The following is a 21275-nucleotide window of genomic DNA, read 5'->3' as shown; positions in this document are numbered from 1 at the left end:
AGGCAGTGAGAGCTCTCAGATGCCTCAACTTGCAGCTCCCAAGTATGGAAATCAGAAATAATGGAGCAGTAATTAGGGTAACAGTCTACTGGCTCATTTTCTTTCTTTGTGAATTTGGAGTAACTTCCTATAACATTTACTCCAGCTACTTTTTAACATAATGGATTCCTGACCTGGTTAGGTCCCATGGTATGAGATTTTGGCATAGAAAAGTAGAGCAAAGCCTGACTGTGGAATTTTACAACCAACCCAGAGGGAAAACATGAAAAGCAGCTCTGCTTAAGACTGGAATACCCTAAAGTAACATAATCCCAAAGTAAAGTTCTCCCTATTTGATAGTTGCAATGGTTTAAAGTGAAAGGTACTACCTTCTCTCAGCATATATACCCTGAAGGAAAACTAATTGTTAGCAGAACCTGCCCACTTCACTGAGCTGCCATTCAGAGGTGAAGTCTTTTATGTAAATAAGTCCTTATAGCTTCAAAGGAAACCTACACTATTTCCTATTGCTTAACCAATCTAATCACTTATTCATGGATTTAAAGGGGAAACTAAAGGTCATCAGATATTTGAGGAAAACACTGTGAATGAGACCAAATTGAACAAACAGAATAGCTGACCTCAAAGAAACAGAAAAGACAAAGAATAGAGCTTTAAGTAAACTTGATATCCTCAGATTTGACTTCCTGCCTCTGTTTGGGAAGTAGAAAGATGGAAGGAGCATCACTTCCATCCTGACAACAACAGAAAGCTGGATGATGTACAGAATTGTACAGATTTCAAGGCTGTCAGTCCCTAGGGGAGGGCCAGAATCAGTGAGAAAGCCCTCCCCAGGAACACAGGGTGTGGCCTGGTTTAACCAGAGTGATAGAGGAACTCCCTCCCTTCGTCCCCAGCCAGTCTAGAATGCACAGAATAGGAAGCCACTGTAGTTTACCCCTTGAAGAGAGACAAGAACATGGTGAGGCACCCTTACTTAGGTGCTGATTCCCAGGGAGTACCTAAATCTGGGAATAGTATGTCCCATTGAGGAAGAGCCTATGTCAGACCATCTTTACCACTGCCACCGCCACCCCCAAAGGGACAAATTAGAGGGAATCTGAAGAATGTCGTGCACTGAAGGTAAGCATGTCAGCAGCAGAACTCAGCTCCAGCTCAATTTCTGACTGAATTGCCTTCAAATTAACAGAATAAGCGTGTCCTTTTTGTCTCTGTTGCCCTGTAAATAATGTTCAATATTAAAAATTTTAAGACAAAAAGGCAAAAAAAAATAAAAAAATCCCTCACTACCACTACCACCAGCACTACCCACAACAAAATGTTGGCAAGAGAAGTTTACAGAAAAAAGACTCAGAGATGACTTAGGTGATGGGACTATCAGCAAGAGTATTTAAAATAGATATAGTTACTATGCTTCAGAATTTTGTGGAAAGGTAGATAACGTAGAAGAACAGATGGTAAATTTCAGCTGAGAGGTGGTGGGAACTCTAAGAAACAGTCTAATGGATAGTCTGTAAACCGAAAACAACACCGATAAAGGATGCCTTTGATAGACTCGTTGGTATTCCACACAACTGAGGAAAGAATCATTAAATTTGAAGATAGGTCAATAGAAATTATCTAACCTGAAGTATAAAGAGATTCTTTCACATCAAACTAAATTATTTCATAATCAGTGGTCTTATACTTCAAGGAATGATAAATGAACTTCTTCAGCAGAAGAAATATAATACCATACAGAAACTTGGCTCTACACACAAAAATTGAGAAATCCAGAAATGGTTGAAAGGAAGATATTATAAAGACATTTTCTTATTAGTTTTAATTTATTTTTAATTGAAGGATAATTGCTTTACAGAATTATGTTTGTTTCTACCCAACATCAACGTGAATAGGTCTACCCATGTCTCCTCCCACTTGAACATCCCTCCCACTTCCCCCTCATCCCACCCCTCTAGATTGTCACTATTTGTCATACTGCAAATTCCCATTGGCTGTCTATTTTACATATGGTAATGTATCTTACCATGTTACTCTGCCCATACATCTCACCCTTTCCTTCTGCCCTCCCTCCCGAAAATCTGTTCTCAGTGTCTGTGTCTCCGTTGCTGCTGTGCAAATAGGTTCATCAGTTTTTCTTATTTTTAGTTGCTCTAGAAGGCTATTGATTTTCTAATGCAACAGCAATGTTTTGGGGTTTGTAACAGGCATAAAGTAAAATTTATGAAGTATTTTAAGAGTGGAGAAGGGAAGAGTTGGGAGTGTACTGTTTTCAGGATTTTATACTCTACATGAAGTGGTTTAATCTTATTTGAAGGTAGACCGTTATTAATTAAAGTTATATATTGTAAACTCTGGGGCAACCACTAGAAATTTTCAGTTCAGTTCAGTTCAGTCGCTCAGTCATGTCCGACTCTTTGCGACCCCATGAATCGCAGCACGCCAGGCCACCCTGTCCATCACCAACTCCTGGAGTCCACCCAAACTCACGTCCATCAAGTCAGTGATGCCATCCAGCCACCTCACCCTCTGTCGTCCCCTTCTCCTTCTGCCCCCAATCCCTCCCAGCATCAGAGTCTTTTCCGATGAGTCAACTAGAAATTTTAGGGGGAGGTAAGAGTAAGCCAATAACGAAGAAAGAGGGAATAAAAAAATAATCCAAAAGCATAGAAAAAGAGGGATAAAGAAACAGAATAAGTGAACATCAAGGAACACATCAAGAAGACAGCTAACAAAGTGGTAGTTTTTAACCTACATGTATCAGTGATTATATTAAGTGTACATGTTCTAAATACCACAATTAAGATTATTCAGATTTTATAAAGATAAAAAAAGACCCAACTAAATGCTATCTATAAGAAGCACATTTTTAATATAAAGTGGCTTAAAGCTCAGCATTCAGAAAACGAAGATCATGGCATCCGGTCCCATCACTTCATGGGAAATAGATAGGGAAACAGTGTCAGACTTTAATTTTGGGGGCTCCAAAATCACTGCAGATGGTGATTGCAGCCATGAAATTAAAAGACGCTTACTTCTTGAAAGAAAAGTTATGACCAACCTAGATAGTATATTCAAAAGCAGAGACATTACTTTGCCGACTAAGGTCCATCTAGTCAAGGCTATGGTTTTTCCTATGGTCATGTATGGATGTAGGAGTTGGACTGTGAAGAAAGCTGAGCGTCGAAGAATTAATGCTTTTGAACTGTGGTGTTGGAGAAGACTCTTGAGAGTCCCTTGGACTGCAAGGAGATCCAACCAGTCCATTCTGAAGGAGATCAGCCCTGGGATTTCCTTGGAGGGAATGATGCTGAAGCTGAAACTCCAGTACTTTGGCCACCTCATGCGAAGAGTTGACTCATTGGAAAAGACTCTGATGCTGGGAGGGATTGGGGGCAGGAGGAGAAGGGGACGACAGAGGATGAGATGGCTGGATGGCATCACTGACTCGACGGACGTGAGTCTGAGTGAACTCCGGGAGTTGGTGATGGACAGGGAGGCCTGGTGTGCTGCGATTCATGGGGTCGCAAAGAGTCGGACAGGACTGAGTAACTGAGCTGGATAGATTAAAGTAAAAGAATAAAAAAGTACACTATGCCAATACCAACCAAAAGAAAGCCAAAGTGACTCTATTAACAGGCAAGGTTGACTTCAGAACAATGAATATTACTTGCAATAAAGAGGGATATTACACTATGGTGCAGAGACTAGTTCATGAAAAGATAAAGCAATTCTAAATATGTATGAATATAACAACAGAGCTTATATATATATATATATATATATATATATATATATAGCAAAAACTGAAAGGAGATACAGCTAAATACACAGTTGTAGTTGGTAACCATAACACTCATTTCTCAGTAATTTCTGTACCAAGTAGAGAATCACTGAGGATAAAAGACATTAACAACATAATCAACTAACTTGGCCTAATTAAGCAGAATATACTTTTTTTTCCCCCAAGTACTTATGGGATATTTAGTTAGGCCAGATTCAGTGTCATAAATAAATACAAATGATCAAAATAATGCAAAGTATTGTGTATCATCATACATATACATATCATGGGTCAAAGCAGAAATAACAAGGAAAATTGGAAAATACTTTTGTCTGAATGAAAATATATCAACATCTAAAGGGATGCTAGCTTAGAGGAAATTTATACCATTTGATACTTATAGTAGCAAAGAAAGTCCTTCATTTAGTAACCTAAGCTTACATCTTAACTGGAAAAGAAGAGCAAATTAAACCCAATCAAACAGAAGGAAGGAAATAATTAAGGTCAGAAATCAGTGAACTTGAAAACAGTAGAGAATGTCAGTGAAACTAAAAGGTGTTCTTTGAAAAGATCAATATAATTAGTAAGCCTTTAGCCAGACTGACCAAGTAAAAAGAGAGAAAGCATGAATAAACAGTGTCAGGAACGAGAGAGGGAATATCACAACAGATCCTACAGCAATTAAAATGATAATAAGTTTTGAATAGCATGATCACACGACATCAGAAGGGGCACTCGAACAAGGCTGATCAAATGTGGTACCACTTGAGCGCCAAAATAATTAAATACAGTAATGAATTGTAAATCTTTGAAAAATAAAAGAGAATTCATGGTTCCATACTGATAATAGATAGCTAATGGCGAAGGAAGGCCTCTTGCTTAGAGAAGAATGTTGAATGCTAACTGATAAATATGGAGCGGTCACTGGAATTTGAATATTTTTTTACAACAATTGTAGTAAAGAATGATTCAAGCAGAAAATACCAGTCAATGCCGAGTCTTGAGAAAGTCAGATGAGAAGCAAGATATATCTGTGGTCTGAAAGATGGATATCATTGCTTCTAGATATGTGATATCCTTGGGAGAACACAACACCAATTGTGTAGTATTCAGGCTGATAATATATAACCTGAACAACATGTGAAGAGATTGAGCACGTCGTTGCCTCTTTGTTACTACTTCTTATGAAGTGACTTTTGAACTTAGGTTGACTTTTCTGAGGTTCCAAGACTAATATAAACACAAAAGACTATGCATAAATACTAATCATTGCCATGCAAATATTTTGAGATACTTGGTTCTTCTCTACCTGAGCCTAGCTAAACCAGTCTCACTCAGTTTTGTTCCAGAGAACACCATGTAACCAATGAGAGGTATATTACCTTTTAACAGAAAAATGTGGAGAGATGGTGCCTTAGATGGTGCCTCTGTGTTTTAAAGCCGTAGTTCTTTTTTTAAAATATAAATTTATTTATTTTAATTGGAAGCTAATTACTTTACAATATTGTATTGGTTTTGCCATGCATTGACATGAATTTGCCACAGGTGTACATGTGTCCCAATCCTGAACCCCCCTCCCACCTCCCTCCTCATCCCATCCCTCTGGGTTATCCAGTGCACCAGCCCCGAGCACCTTGTATCATGCATTGAACCTGGGCTGCTGATTTGTTTCACATATGATAATATACATGTTTCAGTGCCATTCTCCCAAATCATCCCACCCTCGCCCTCTACCACAGAGTCCAAAAGACTGTTGTATACATCTGTGTCTTTTTGCTGTCTCACATAGAGGGTTATCATTACCATCTTTCTAATTCCATATATATTAAAGCCTTAGTTCTTTTAAAGCCTGTGGAAAAGCCTTGTAGGAGACCTTTTTCTGGGTTTGTGTCTACTCTGCTTCTTTTTATTTGAAAATCATTTTGGACTTAAAAACTGCAAGAATAAGAAGAATACAGAGAACACCTATATTCTTCACCCACATTTACCCATTGTTAACATTTTACCCCATCTGTTAGCTGGCTAGTGTATTTTTTTTGTTTTATTTTATTTATTTTGCAAGTGTTTTTGTTTTCTTTTGGTTATGTAATATGTTCTAAAGACCTTCAAAGCTAAAGAGGGTGTATAACATTTGCATTTCAAAACCCACATCTGTCTTGGCCTTATTTGTGATTTCACTAGAATTGAGGCAGCCTTTTATCTGGGTCGAAGAATAAGATTGCAAATTTGTATAGTAGTGGAAGAATTCATGTGCTTTCTGGAAAAATTACATGAGGTGAGGGGTGGAAGTTGTCAATTTGAGTATCTTCTGAAATTGTTGAGAGCGAAATCTGGGGAGGAATTATATTGGGGCTAAAGAAGATAAGTAGTATTTCTTGATTAAGTTCTGTCTGGGGAGCAGAGTTAATAACTCACTGGTCATTAACATAGAGTTGAGAGAGAAGAACAGGGTGCTTAGACATATGTTGATAAAATTACTTAGGTTGGTGATTTTAGTGCTCAAGTCCAAACTGTATTTTGATCAGTTAATCTACTTCTGCTTCTTCCCTAGAGAAGATGTACAGAAGAGTTTCAGCTACCATTTCCTGTTATTCACAGTTCTTGGAACTAAACTCCTTTTTAAGATCTAGAACTTAGTATGTCAGGATCTAAGACTGTTTTTCTTTGCTTTAGGACCTTTGGAATTTTCAGGCCTGGTTATCAAGAGCCTGAGACAGGATCATTTTTTAGAGTAAGAAGATGTAAAAGGATTTTATGATCACATAAATGAAAATGGAGGTCCCACAGTTAATATGAACACTAGAGACTAGGCATATATACACAAATATTAATCATTGCCATGCGAATACTTAGAGGAAATTAAATGTCCTGTAATGGAATTGAGGTATTGGACTATCAGTTAAAATATAGACTGTTTTTTTAATTCACTTCTATTGAGTTATATTTTATAGGCCATTAAACATTGTAACTCAGACTATCTGTCAACATGTAAAAATGCTTGAGACATAATTTGGAAAAATCAGAATATATATTTCCTGCACACTATGATTGTAACTAAAGCTATTTAAATATATGAATAAGATGAATCATCATAAAAAAGCTTAATTTATGAAATACTATATTGTAGTAGTTGATATGCAAGTAATTTTTCCTGCTCTATTACTTTTTATACTTTCAGCAATGGTCTGTGTTATTTGTGGTTGAAAACAAATTAACCAGTTGAAAAAATAAGCTTTATTTTTTAGAGCAGTTTTAGGTGCATAGCAAAATTGATCAGAAGGTACAGATTCCCCATATACTCCCAAACCCTACCAGTGCATAGCTTCCCCTACTAGAGTGGTACATTTGTTACAGTTGATTAACTTTTAGTAAATCATCCTTAACACCCAGAGTTCATAACCAGGTTTTATTTTTTTAGTGAAGTTGTCTGAATTTTGAACATCTCATTGGGGTTTCTTGATCAGCAACCCAGAAATTTATAGGTAGGGAATCTTGAACTCTTACTATTTGACACCTGCTAGAGACTGTATAAAAATGGAAGCAATCGGAATTTTGTTCTGGTTAATCCCCCCAGAAGTCCTCTATCCTCATTTTACCTTTTACTCTTTTTATTTCCCTCTCACAGTCAGGGGACTGGGCTCTGCCTGTTTGGTTGTGACTGGGCAGTCCTGTCTGCAGTGTTACATCTGGAATTGTCTCCTTTCATCTCTCTCTAGGAAGTACATTTTCAGCTGAGCACCTCAAGCTTCAACTCCAAAAGGAATCCCTAAACGAGTTGAGAAAGGAGTGCACCGCGAAAAGGTAAGCGGAACACTGAGAATGGTTGTTAGGAGTGTTGAGTTTACTTTGAGGAGAGGATTTAGAAACCGAGTGTTTTTTTAAAGCTGCCAATGTTAGTGCCAGTTAATATGCTCAGTGTCACTTTCATTTATTCAGCCTCTGTTGCATCATGCACTGTGCTAGAGGCAGTTATGAGGGCGCCTAGTACGTGGTCAGAATCGGAAGCCTGAACACTGTTCTTCTAGATTGCAGGGCGTCAGTACCATGACTTCATGTTTGAATCTCCTCCTCTTCCAGTCCTCTACATTTAGTGCAGCTTACAGTTTTTCTTTAGTCATTTCACTTGCCTTACCTCAGCAGTTCTCAGATTCTCTAACATAAGTCTCTCCAGCTGTCCAGTTCATTCTCCATGTTGCTAGCAGACTTCTCCTAAAATACTATTTTACCATTATTTTTTTCTCTTCTTAAGAACAAGTTGTGATTCTTTTCCTTCACTGTCCAATATAAAATGGTCCCCAATGGCTCAGGGGTAAAGAATCTGCCTGCAATGCACGAGGTGCAGGTTCGATCCCTGGGTCAGAAAAGTCCCCTGGAGGAGGAAGTGGCAACCCACTCCAGTATTCTTGCCTGGAGAATTCCATGGACAGAGGAGCCTGGCGGGCTACAGTCCATGGGGTCACAAGCAGCCAGATACTACCAATTGCACATGCACTGGAGATAGAACTGTAGCTAATGTCAGTTGCTCCATGACATTCGTTTAACAAATGCTAATCGTTTTCCCTTTATTTTTTGCAGCACATGCTTAACTTGTTGCCACCTCTGATCTTCTTGTCATCTTCACTCACTTTTACTGGAAAGTCATCCCACTGTGCATTTTTGTTTAAGAAACTTTAGCAATTAAGAAACCTGGAAAGAACCTTGGAGATCATCTAATCTAATCCTCTCAATTTGCAGATAGGAAGGCAAAGCGGTGGAGGTTACTTTTTGTCTGGTTCACTAGGAAAGCAGAACTAGATGCCTTTAAGTTTCAGCTCTCTTTGCATTGTACTGCTTTGTGTTCCACTCTAACCTAGTGCGTTTCCTAAATTTCCTCCTTTTTAATTGTTGACACAGTTGAGCAGGTAATATGCTCTATGGATACTTTACTGTTAGTCATGTTTCTTAAATAGTGTAAGGGAAAAGCATCATCTCATGCCACACCTTTTGGCTTTGTCCTTTTTATTCTTTTATTTTTGTAATATGACAGCAGGTTATTTTTTGAGGTAGTTATAACATTTGTAGTTGTAAATGAAAGTAAAATGCTGTTTTGAGGAAATACCATATGGGTATTTCCTGCAAAATGGCCTCAGTTTAAATGAGATTTTGGTCAGTTTACCGATCCTCTCTGATCTTGTTTTCTTGTTTGTAAAATAGGTATAGTAATATCAACCAAATAAGTTGTCATTGATATGATAATTAAAGCCATTTGTAAAGCTCCTGGCATATAGTAGTAGGTGTCCAGTCAATGATTATTTGTATGTTTTACCTATCTTTTCATGGTGCTGGATACATACAATAGGCCTCCTTATATAGTTAGGGTGATTGATGGTATATAGAGATAGATCAGGACTCATGTTAGCTATTATTCTTGCTTCTGCTTCTGAATTTCTGTGGCCAAGTACAAATCATTTAATTTTTCTCTGTGTCAGTTAGTTGGAAATAACCATTACAAAGCAAGCAAACGTGTTTGTTTTTTGCGTTTTTAACAAATGTGCTTTTTTCTTTCCTCATTAGAGAACTCTTTCTGAAGACTAATGCTCAGCTGACAATTCGTTGCAGGCAGTTACTATCTGAGCTTTCCTACATTTACCCTATTGATTTGGTAAGTTTCAGATTTTCTGGGGAAAAAAAATATTTTTTAAGAGAGTTCTATTTGAAATTTCCTCTCAAAGAAAACATCATTGCTCTAGTGTTAATCATATGCTGTTATTATTCATTCAGAAGCTAATATTTATTTAAAAAGTAGATTTAGAATTAGTTGGCATTAGGTTTCACTAGTTTATTTTTTTCTGTCAATTTAGTGGTGGAGTGAACTCATCTTCACCTGAAAGAATGCCAGATTATTTCTGGTTTCTTTAGGACTTTTTCTGTCAACCGCATTATCAGCTTCTACCTTATCTGAGACATGCATGCAGATACATACACATTGCTTCAAATATGTTAATTAATTTATATTTATTAGTATTACTTAAGATATTCCTGTGGTGGCTGTCAAGATGTTAAGTTTCTGAATTTGGTTTCTTAGAGTAAGTACAAATGTAAATTATTAGGATTCTTTTTTAGAGAATTAAATCTGCTAAATTTGGTGGTTTTGTTTTCTTTCTAATGAAAAGTGACTTAAAAGACTAATTTTCTGAGAGGAAAGCTAGTAGGATAGATTACTCACAGACTCTTGTTAATTCTACTTTAAAATTCTCATTTATAGCTTTGAATTGGTCAAGGAATAGTTAGCTTTATGGTTAAAATTTTACATGACTTTTTGTTTGATATGTTTTTAAATGTATTATATAGAAAATTTAGAGTGTATATCAAGATACAGATAATAGTATAATAAATCATCATGTATTCAGCTTCAACAATTAGGGTAATATTTTATATCTATGACAGTATTGTCTTTGAATTTACTCCTAAATTTTTTACATTTAGAGCTTCTTTGTTTATACATAAAATTAATTTCATTCTTTGGTTATATTCACAGAATGACCATAAAGATTACTTTGTATGTGGTGTCAAGTTGCCCAATTCTGAGGACTTCCAAGGTATTTTATTTCTTTTTGCTTCTAAAGATTTGGTATGAAATGTGGGTGTGTTGCAAGGAAAAAGAAATATCTTGAAATGTTGGTTGCCTGTCCCTTCTTCCAGAAAAGTTTTGAAACCTTCTGTCCCTTCCCAATTGTAAGTAAATAGATAACTGAAACTGATCCCTGATGGAAGACTTAAGAGGATATTTGGTCTAATCATGGGGGGAAAATTGTTGAGCTTTCTATTTGAAAGTTAAAATAGTTTTTGAATGGGGTTTAAGAAGATCAGACAGTAGGCTTCTCAAGAATACTGATAATATTCCTGTCCTTTTGGTTTGATTTTTCATGAAAAAATTGTGTTGGGAACAAAGGGTAAACCTTAGTCTGCTCTGTTTATAAAGTTATATTTCTGCTAACATAAAATGTATTTGAAAATTAAATTTTGTGACATTCCCACTCCCATAGGTTAAACTTGTTGTACTGTCATTTCTGTCCTCTTTAATTAAAAGAAATTCACATTAAAGATGTTACAAATAGCATTCACAGTAATAGCTATATTTTAAAATATTTTTCCTAATCTCTTTACCAGTATGCCAGAGAAAAGAACTTAATTTGACATTTGGGTAGAAAGATGACTTTTATTGTTAGCAAAGTGGGTTCTTTTCTCCTAATGTAAACAATGCTTTGACTACTAAGAAGTTCAATAGATTATACCCAGAGCTACGGGGGAGCCTGGTGAGCTGCCATCCATGGGGTCGCACAGAGTTGGACACGACTGAAGCGACTTAGCAGCAGCAGCACATTAATCTATTTGGGAATAAGTTACTCCAGAATAGAGCATTACTAGTTCATATTGGGACTTCCTTCCATTTCCCTATAAAGAATCTGTTATTTGTGATCCTTTAACATTTAAGACTGCTTTAGTGTATTACTTTCTTTGTCCTTTACAAGCAGTTGGGACATAATGTAAAAAGTGTTATAAATGAACCTAGCTAAGAAAAACTAGAATCAGGAACATAGAGAATAGGCTACTGCTGCTGCTAAGTTGCTTCAGTCATGTCCGACTCTGTGCGACCCCTTAGATGGCAGCCCACCAGGATACCCCGTCCCTGGGATTCTCCAGGCAAGAACACTGGAGTGGGTTGCCATTTCCTTCTCCAGTGCATGAAAGTGAAAAGTGAAAGGGAAGTCGCTCGGTCGTGTCCAGCTCTTAGCGACCCCATGGACTACAGCCTACCAGGCTCCTCCATCCATGGGATTTTCCAGGCAAGAGTACTGGAGTGAGGTGCCATTGCCTTCTCCAGAGAATAGGCTAGTGGTTGCCAAGAGGGAAAGGGATGGTAGAAGGTAGGAGCGGGAGTTTGGGATTAGTAGATGCAAACTGACAACAAGGTCCCACTGTATAGGAAAGAGAACCATATTCAATATCCTTGATAAACCATAATGGAAAAGAATACAAAAAAGAATGTGTGTGTGTGTGTGTGTATAGTTATATATATATAACTGAGTGACGTTGCTGTACAGCAGAAATTAATACAATGTTGTAAATTCAACTCTTATGGTAGTTTAGTTGCTAAATTGTGTCTGACTTTTGCAACCCCGTGGGCTGTAGCCCACCAGATTCCTCTGTGCATGGGATTTTTCAGGCAGGAATACTGGAGTAGTTTGCCATTTCCTTCTCCAGGGGATCTTTCTGACCCAGGTATCTAGCCTGAGTCTCCTGCACTGCAGCAGATTCTTTACCAACTAAGCTACCATTCAACAATACTGCAATTAAAAAAAATTTTTTTATGTGATTGAAACAGGAATGGGAAGACCTGTATTTGAATCCTGGTTCCCTTTAAGAAACCATGAATTTTGGACCAAGTCATCTAAGCTTTGAGTTGATCTTCTAATTGATAGTATGAACACGTTAGTTCACATACTACGTACTTCACATGATTGTTAAGATTTTATTTAAAAACAAGACATTTTGCCTTATCTTTAATCCTTCAGAAAACAAAATAACCCAATAAGAAAGGTGGTGTAATCTCATTTTATAATGTGTGAATGAGCTATTTAGTGACTTGCTCAAGACCACAAAACTAGGTAAAGATCTTGCAGGGATTTGTCTGTTTTCCATTGTACAGTGTTGCCACTCATCTCTGTAAGTCATAACACGTGCTTTGGTGTTCATTTTAGGTCATGGTGTCTTGAAGTTCATGACACATCTTCTTCCCTATTCTTTCTTTCTTTCATTTATTTAATAAACCTAATAAGTACCTTGAGCCCTGGGCCAGGTTGTAGGAATACAGAATATTCTTTCATTGAAAAAAATATCAACTGAGCACCTAATGCCAGGCATGTGCCACTTTGAGGATATGACGATGGAAAAAGCAAATATATTCTCTTCTTTCATAGAGCATACAACCTCTTAAAGGAGATAAAAAATAAAGGCCATAAATAAGAAAAGAAGTATTTAATAAAAGAGTATGCTATCTTAGAGAATAGGGAAACCTACTGTAGGGCTTCTCTGGTGGCTCAGAGGTTAAAGCGTCTGCCTGCAATGCAGGAGACCTGGGTTAGATCCCTGGGTCGGGAAGATCCCCTGGAGAAGGAAATGGCAACCCACTCCAGTACTCTTGCCTGGAGAATCCCATGGAGGGAGGAGCCTGGTGGGCTACAGTCCACGGGGTCACAAAGAGTCGGACACGACTGAGCGACTTCACTTTTCACTTTCACTGTAGATAAAGCAATCAGAGAAGATCTCTCTGAGGAGAAATGTTTAACAGAAAATATGAAGGCTGAAAGGAACCAGGCTTCCCTGGTGGCTCAGCTGGTAAAGAATCCGCCTGCCATGCTGGTGACCTGGGTTCGATCCCTGGGTTGGGTTGGGAAGATCCCCTGGAGAACGGAATGGCTACCCACCCCAGTATTCTGGCCTGGAGAATTGGACTATAGTCCATGGGGTTGCAAAGAGTTATACACGACTGATTGACTTTCACTTCACCCTCTACAGCTGGGGGAGAAGAATTTCTAGAAGAGGGGGGCATCAAGATTGAGGATTCTGAGGAATTGGCTTGATATATCTGAAAAAATTCAGGGTAAGGGCTTGGGAGAAGATACGTGTATTCTGGGAAAATCATGTAATTTCTCAGAGCTTAAGTCATGTATGGATGTGAGAGTTGGTCTATAAAGAAAGCTGAGCATGAAAGAATTGATGCTTTTGAACTGTGGTGTTGGAGAAGACTCTTGAGAGTCCCTTGGACTGCAAGGAGATCCAACCAGTCCATCCTAAAGGAGATCAGTCCTGGGTGTTCATTGGAAGGATTGATGTTGAAGCGGAAACTCCAATACTTTGGCCACCTAATGCGAAGAGCTGACTCATTTGAAAAGACCCTGATGCTGGGAAAGATTGAAGGCAGGAGGAGAAGGGGACGACAGGATGATATGGTTGGATGGCATCACCAACTCAGTAGACATGAGTTTGGGTAGGCTCCGGGAGTTGGTGATGGACAGGGAGGCATGGCGTGCTGCAGTTCATGGGGTTGCAAAGAGTTGGACACGACTGAGCGACTGAAGTGAACTGAACTGAATTTCTTCACCTGTAAAATGAGGTAATATTTACATCTTCAGTTCATTGTGATGATTGAATGAGATAGCATTTGAAAGAGCTTTTCCTATAGAAGGCATTCAATAAATGTAATTGGAATTAGTTGCCAGAGAGAGGAAGGAAGGACAGACCAGAGCAAACCTGTGTGGCTGGGGCAGGGTGAGAAAAGAGAAGAATTCCATCAGTTAGATGTAGGAGAGTCAGCCAGGGTCTTGAGGCCACTGAAAGGAGTTTCTATTTTATTCTCAGTGGAGTGGGAAACCCTGAAGAGCTTCAAGAAGGGGGATGATATGAATTGATGTTTTTTAAAAGTCACTCTGGCTGCTACATATAGAATGATTTGAGAGGTGGCAACAAGAGAAGCAGGGATACTACCGGTTTTAGAGTATCACCTCAATTCATTCTGGGATGTTCCTTGATTCTATTTTTGTTTTCTGGAGTTGATTTGTTTCCTAATTTTTTCCAGCTTTTGTTCCCTGTCTATTCATCCAAGCTGAATACATTCCTTCTTCCCCTAAAAAAATTAGTTTATCTTTTAGTGCAGTTTTTACTGCTAAAAAAATGAAGTAAATGTTTAATTTTACTCTAAGGCCCTATTTACTTACCATAACTTGTAGGAATTGGTTTTAAGAAGCACATATGGTAGTATTGGACTTTAAAATCTATGTTCGCATTCTGCAAGGTACTTCCATGTACTTTTGAATTTACTGAGTGCCTTGTGTGTGTCATTTATGGTGTCAGGTGCTGGGGGTATGCAGAGGTGACCAAGGCATTAATCCTACCTGAGTGAAACTTCAGGCCACTTGAGGTTAACTTGTAATCAAGCCAATCAATAAATACCTCTTGAATTTGTACTCTGTGTCAGGCACTTAGAAGTTTATACCAGCTATGTGGGACGTAAAGAAGTGGGAATAATCAGATCTATCAGGAAGTCTTACAGAGAAGATGATAACCTGAGGTATTTTTAAAGATAAAATAGTATTGCCTTGTTGAAAGAAGGATGGAAATTTTAGATTCAGTGAGTAGAAATATGTAACATGGGACATCATACATGATGCTGTCTTGTTTACCTAATTCCGCCTCTGTGAGAATCAATTCCTTCTGTGAGGGAAAGAATTATACTCAGCTCTTTTTTTGTTGTTTTTTTCTGAAGACAAGAAAATTGAGGCTCAGTGAGATTAGTTAATTTTTCCGAAGAGTCATACTAGCCAGTGGCAGAACTAAAGTCCTCCCTGGTTGGCCTGATTTTAAGGCCCGTATTACTCCTGTCATGACGCAGTTTTCCTCCTTGTTTTGAATAATAACCTCTTCCAGACATCTAGCAAGTTTTTAGTGTTCTATAGCAGCTGCATGCTTAGTAAGACTCTAGTGCTGGAAATCTAAGCTGGTATTCTGTTATATTCATGAAAGTTTGCTGGGATAGGCTTTGCATTGCATGGCTTCATACTGTTTGGGAAACTCCTGCATAGTGGCCCAGCATCTGTTGTGTTCTTCTTTCTAACTGGGTAAGTTTCTGTTAGAATATAGCAGAGAGACCTGGACACAAGTGGGGAAAGTTGTCCCGTGAAGAGTATTCACTTGAGTTCCATTGACTGGGACATTTCTCATCCAAAAAAAAAAAAAAAAAGAAAAAAACTGTTTGTGTGTGTTTTTAAGTAATCTATAACACAGAGCCTTTTGTGGTAATGAGACCCAGATTTCCTTCTGTGTCTGTATCCCTTTATGCAGGCATGATTTCTTGGAAAGGAGAGTCCATATGTCAAACACTGTCTCATTGAGAACGTGGAATGATTCCATAGATGCTGTGGCAATGATTAGAGTCTTAAATATTTTGTCCTGTCTGGATCAGTGGGTGCTTGGTTCCTTACCAAATCAGCTGCCTCAGTGATTGGGAAGGCAGGATGGTAAGAGCTTTTAGATCACTTATTGTACTTGGATGCATTTGAATATTAATAGTTTGTCCAACATGTAAGTCAAAGAGACATTTTAATTTATAATGTCATGGCCATTGTGAGTTTGTGGAACCTATTATCATAAAGATTACATAAAAGAGGCTAATGTAATTGTTTTGAGCATGCTTAAAATAGACTAGGCAAGACTAGGTTAGATATTTTAAATCCATTTTAAAACATTTAACATTTTCAGCCTACAAGATTTTCAACTTGCAATGAATTTATCAGGATGTAAACCCATTGTAAACTGAGGAAGATCTGTAATGTATTATGAATCAGACCCACATTATTATCTTAATTAACCAAAATAAATGCATGTGTAAGTCTTTTCAGCTTGAAAAAAAAAAAGACAAATTATATAAAAGATTTATTATCACAACAATTACTACAGCCCCAAGTAAATGTAGCTACCTACATTTAAAAAAACAAATAGGTAATATTTATTGTGAGGGAACTGCAGAATTTTGTTTTATTTGTAAGCCCATTAAAACATTATTTTAATCAGGGCTTTTTTTCTTTACCTGAGTCTTAACAGCTTATTCCTGTTCTTCCCTGAACCCTCCCATTGCCCCTCTAGCTTCTTTTCACCAACAAGCCTGTCATCTGTGACCTCTTTAACCCACAGAGCAGCATAAGGAACACAAGCCTCTGCTCTGCATCAGGTGTTAGGGACGTCATTAATGGTTCCCGGAAAAGCACACCCCAGAGAGCCAGGTTTTGGCTTTGGCAGGTAAAAAGTCTTTTAGATCTTGGAATGCTGGAAACCTTAAACCTTTCAGTTTTTTTAGCTAAAGTGATTGGCAACAGAATGTGACATCTGAGGTTTCGTGGCCAGCAATAGCCATAATTAACCACATGAGCTCACATTTTCCCACTGGAGATTCAGTGGTCTTGGGGCGATGAAAGTGACTTCCCTACCAGGAGGTGGTTTTCCTTTCGAGGGTATTGGAGTACCCATGGGCCCTGTAATGCCTCACCCATGGTCCTTTTAAAATGCTTTTTAATATAAAGCTTCAATATTGGAAATCCAACACCATGGTGTTTAACTGTGAGGCTGTGACTGAGCACTATGGCCTGGAATGGGAAGCAACCCGAGGGTTTTTAATGGGTGAGTTGGGGGAGTCTTGTGGTAGAAATAATGGTGAGTGTGAATAACCAGAATCAAAGCTGATTTCCAGTATTACCCAGTTTTCAGTTTTTGCTATTTCTTTTTGGTTTTTCCTGTATGTATACAGGATTCTGTTAGAGATGCCCTTTTATGTTTAATTTAAGCAAAATTATTTTATTGCAAGGAGGTAATGTTAGAAGACCAATTTCTGTTCTTTTACTACTTATGTAGATGTAGTCCTTGAAATAGACAAATGTAATGCTTTAGTATTACCCTTTTAGTAATACAGAAAAATGGAGATGCTTGAGTGTTTAATGTTGGATAGGTTTTTTAAACATTCATAGTTTGCATTTGACCTGTTTGGCAGGCTCAGAGGCCCTCTGATTTTTGGAAGGTTTCAAATCCTTTCCTGTAGGTCACATAGAAAAATAAAAGCTTAGTATAAAGCCCATATGCATGTGGGTGCTAAGTCACTCAGTCGTGTTAGACTCCGCAACCCTATGGACTCTCGCCTACCAGGCTCCTCTTTCCATGGAATTTTCCAGGCAAGAATACTGAAGCAGGTTGCAATTTTCCATTCTAGGGAATCGATCCTGACACAGGGATCGAACCTGCCTCTTCTGCTTGCCAGACAGATTCTTTACCACTGCACCTCCTGGAAATCCCAAAGTACACAAAGGAAAGTCCAAATTTAATGTCGTTTTGTTCCTCATTACTTACTGAAAGTTTTCTTTTTCTTCCTCTTTGCCTCTCCCTTCAAAAGAGGATTCTTAAAGACCAAGTGCTTGTACTAATAGGAATATTTTAAATTTAATAAGCCCTGTTCTTAAAGAAAACAGGAGGTGGGATTCAGCAACCTCTTTCAGTGAACTCATTGTCCCAGCTGTGATTCCAGGGAGAGATACTTGCAGGGGCTGGGGTGTAGATACAGTCTCTTACTCCCGCACTCATAGTTTTTACTTACACAGCTTTGACTAACTCACTTATACCACTTGAATCTTATTTTTCTCATTTCTCAATTAGTAGCATCAGATTCAGTGATTTCTAAGGCTTCTCCCAGCTCTGATATTATATGATGATTAAATTATATTGTGATGAATTTACAGTGTAATTTTAAGTCTCTAAGGTAATCTGATATGTAGATTTCAACAGAAGTAAAGTATTGTAGTACTAAAGGTGCTTGAGTGGGACTGAACCAGGAGCACATGGTCTCTAAAAATAGTTAGTTCTTGTCAGTTAAGCCAGGCCCAATAGTCATTTGAAAGGAATGCTGTTTGATTTTTTTTTTCTTCAGTTTGATTTGAGAGAACATGTCACTAAAGATTCACAGACTTTTTATGTGTTTTTTGCTCTTATTAGAAAAGAGTGAAGAAACTAAAATAATAAACATGTGTCATATGCTTCTAGACTCCCAAGTTTAAATTGTTATGTATTCCACAGTAACGTTCTGCAACAGTATGGTAGAGTGCTTAAAGACAAAGGCCTTGGTGTCAGGTCAACTGCTATACTCGCTGTATTAGTTTGAACAGGTTCCTTAACTTCTTGAACCTTGTTTTTTCTTCTGTAAATTGAAAGAAATAGCATATAAAACATGCCCAGTTTATTAATTTTTGATGAATGAGTGACTGCCAGAAATAGAGCACCATGGTCAATTCCTGGCAGGGAAAAAAAAAGTGTATAATAAAAGTTACCTATTTTTACAGTATGATCAAAGCATCTGTTTTGGTAGTCAAGTGTGGAGAATGCACTGAGTGGTATATGGCAATAGTGGCTTTCCTGTACGGTAAGAAGATAATGCTTAGATGACCAGATTTAAATATAAAAGCAGAATGTGGGAAATATTACTAACAATTGAAGTTAAAGTTACTCTTAGAAATCAGGAAATACTCAAGCCAAGGTCATCTCTATCATTTTAGCCTTTCTGTAGCCAGAAGTATTCCAGGTATGTGTTAAATCCGTGTGTGTGTGTGTGTGTGTGTGTGTGTGTGTGTGTGTGAGAGAGAGAGAGAGAGACAGAGAGAGAGAGACAAAGAGAGAACTTTTTAAAGTATTTTAAGAATATCATATACCAAGCAGTTACTCTTTTTTCTCCCTTGGGGCAAGCTTAAAACTTCTTACTGTATTATTCTCAGTTCTGAATACTTGAATGATTATTACTTCATAGGCAGTAGCAGAATCTAGATGTTGAGTTAAAAATCTGTGATTTCTTACAAGATATGTACTGTAGAATACATGTATTCTTTTTCCAATACTTCCACCGAAATTATATCAATAGGACGTATTAATATATGAACAATGTGGTTTTTTTACCTTTTACTATTGAAAACACTTTTTTTCTCTATCCTATCTCAAACATCACTGACTTATTTAAACAATGCACTCTTTATGAATATTGAGAATGTACCCTATAAGGATGTGCTATGCTATTTCACTTCACCTTGGAATTAATAATGTTGTACAGTAGTATAACAGTACAACTGTTTTGCTTGGTAAAGTTGTTAATGAATAAAATGTATGATGTTTATATAGTATGCAATGTTTAAATCTCTGAAACTAATTTTCACATTGTATAATAGACTCAGGTATTATTTTTGGCATTAAAAATGCTGGGAAAGAAAGTATTGAAGACTTGACTATACTAAGAACTCTTAAGATTATATATCAAATGTTAATCTCACCACATTAATTATTGGGAAATAGTTTTAAATATAGTAGATGAAATTTCAAATCTTATTAATATATTTAGATGTGTGTAAAATCATATAATTTAGATAGGTGAATAATATTTTATCAATTATCTCATAAAATCTCTCTTGAAATTGATTTGTTATGATCTTATGGCTGCATTTATGAAGTAAATAGCTGTTTTCTGTTTCTCTGTTTTTGAATTAACAGCAAAAGATGATGGGAGCATTGCTGTTGCCCTTGGTTATACTGCACATTTGGTATCCATGATCTCCTTTTTCCTACAAGTGCCCCTCAGATATCCTGTAATTCATAAGGGATCTAGATCAACAATCAAAGATAATATTAATGACAAGCTGACTGAAAAGGAGAGAGAGTAAGTATCCTTTTACAATATACTTTTAACATTGGGCCAGTATGAAGCATCGAGTGTATTAAAAATATAAAAGGTGACCTAGATTGTGGTAATTTTTATATATCCTTTGTGTAGTGCTCCATTTCTTTTAACTAAAATGTAGACAGAATTGCTAGTGATAGCAAAATTGACCCATTCAAGTTTAATTTGCTTTTGTGAGGCAAGTATCGGGGCTTCCCAGGTGGCTCAGTGGTAAAGAATCCACCTGCCAATGCAGGAGATGCTGGAGATGCAGGTTCAATCCTTGGGTCAGGAAGAGCCCCTAAAGGTGGAAATGGCAACCCATTCCAGTATTCTTGCCTGTAAAATCCCACAGACAGAGGAGCCCGGGGGACTACAGTCCACAGCTTGCAAAGAGTTGGACACAGCTGAGTGACATGCATGCAGTAGTGGCCTTACAGAAAGCATTCTGAAGTATTCCCTCTCTTCTTCTTTCCTGGAAGAGTTTGAGGTTTGCTGTTAATTCTTGTTTTAAATATTTGTTAGAATTTACCAGTGGAGCCATGTGATTTTGCGCTTTTCTTTGTTGGGAGGTTTTTGATTAGTGTTTCAATTATAGGTCTGTTCATATTTTTTATATATTCTTGACTCATTTTAGATAATTTGTGTGTTTCCAAGAACAATACCATTTCATCTAGGTTATGTAATTTGTTGGTGATAGTTGTTCATAGTATTATTTTATAATCCTTTTCATTTCTATAAGGTCTTTAATGATGTCTATTTTCATTTCTAATTTTAGCTGTTTGAGTCTTTTATTTTCTTATTGATGTGAAAAACTGATCTAGAATAAGAATTGATGGATCTTTTCAAAGAACTCGCTTTTTTATTTTGTTGATTTTATTATTTTTGTATTCTCTTTTATCTCCACTCTAATCTTTATTATTTCCTTCATTCTGCTAGCTTTGGGTTTCATTTTCTATTACTTAGAAGTAAAGTTAGGTTAATGATGGGAGAGCTTTCATTTTTAGTGTCAATGTTTATATCTTTAAACTTCTACTTCCACAATAAATTGTGGCATGCTGCGTTTTTATTTTCATTCATCTCAAACTATTTTCTAATTCCCCATGTGATTTCTTCAGTTAACCCATTGGTTGTTTTAAAAGGGTTTAGTTTTCACATTTGTGAATTTTCTAGTTTTCCTTCTGTTATTGAACTCTAGTTTAATTCCATTGTGATGGA

At 37.3% G+C, this 21275-nt stretch overlaps 1 protein-coding gene across 2 annotated transcripts in view; it reads left to right on the top strand.

Moving 5' to 3' along the window:
* UVRAG (UV radiation resistance associated) overlaps window positions 1–21275 on the top strand; it is a 320457-nt gene that overhangs the window by 173252 nt on the left and 125930 nt on the right. For both annotated transcript variants that reach the window (XM_018059329.1, XM_018059330.1), the window contains 4 exons: window positions 7501–7585; window positions 9338–9425; window positions 10302–10362; window positions 19892–20057. In XM_018059329.1, coding sequence (XP_017914818.1) covers window positions 7501–7585; window positions 9338–9425; window positions 10302–10362; window positions 19892–20057 — 400 coding nt within the window. The remainder of the gene's footprint in view (window positions 1–7500; window positions 7586–9337; window positions 9426–10301; window positions 10363–19891; window positions 20058–21275) is intronic.

This window comes from Capra hircus, chromosome 15 (genome assembly GCF_001704415.2).
Source record: "Capra hircus breed San Clemente chromosome 15, ASM170441v1, whole genome shotgun sequence".
Lineage (NCBI taxonomy): Eukaryota > Metazoa > Chordata > Mammalia > Artiodactyla > Bovidae > Capra > Capra hircus.
This window is presented reverse-complemented; position numbering and strand designations above follow the sequence as displayed.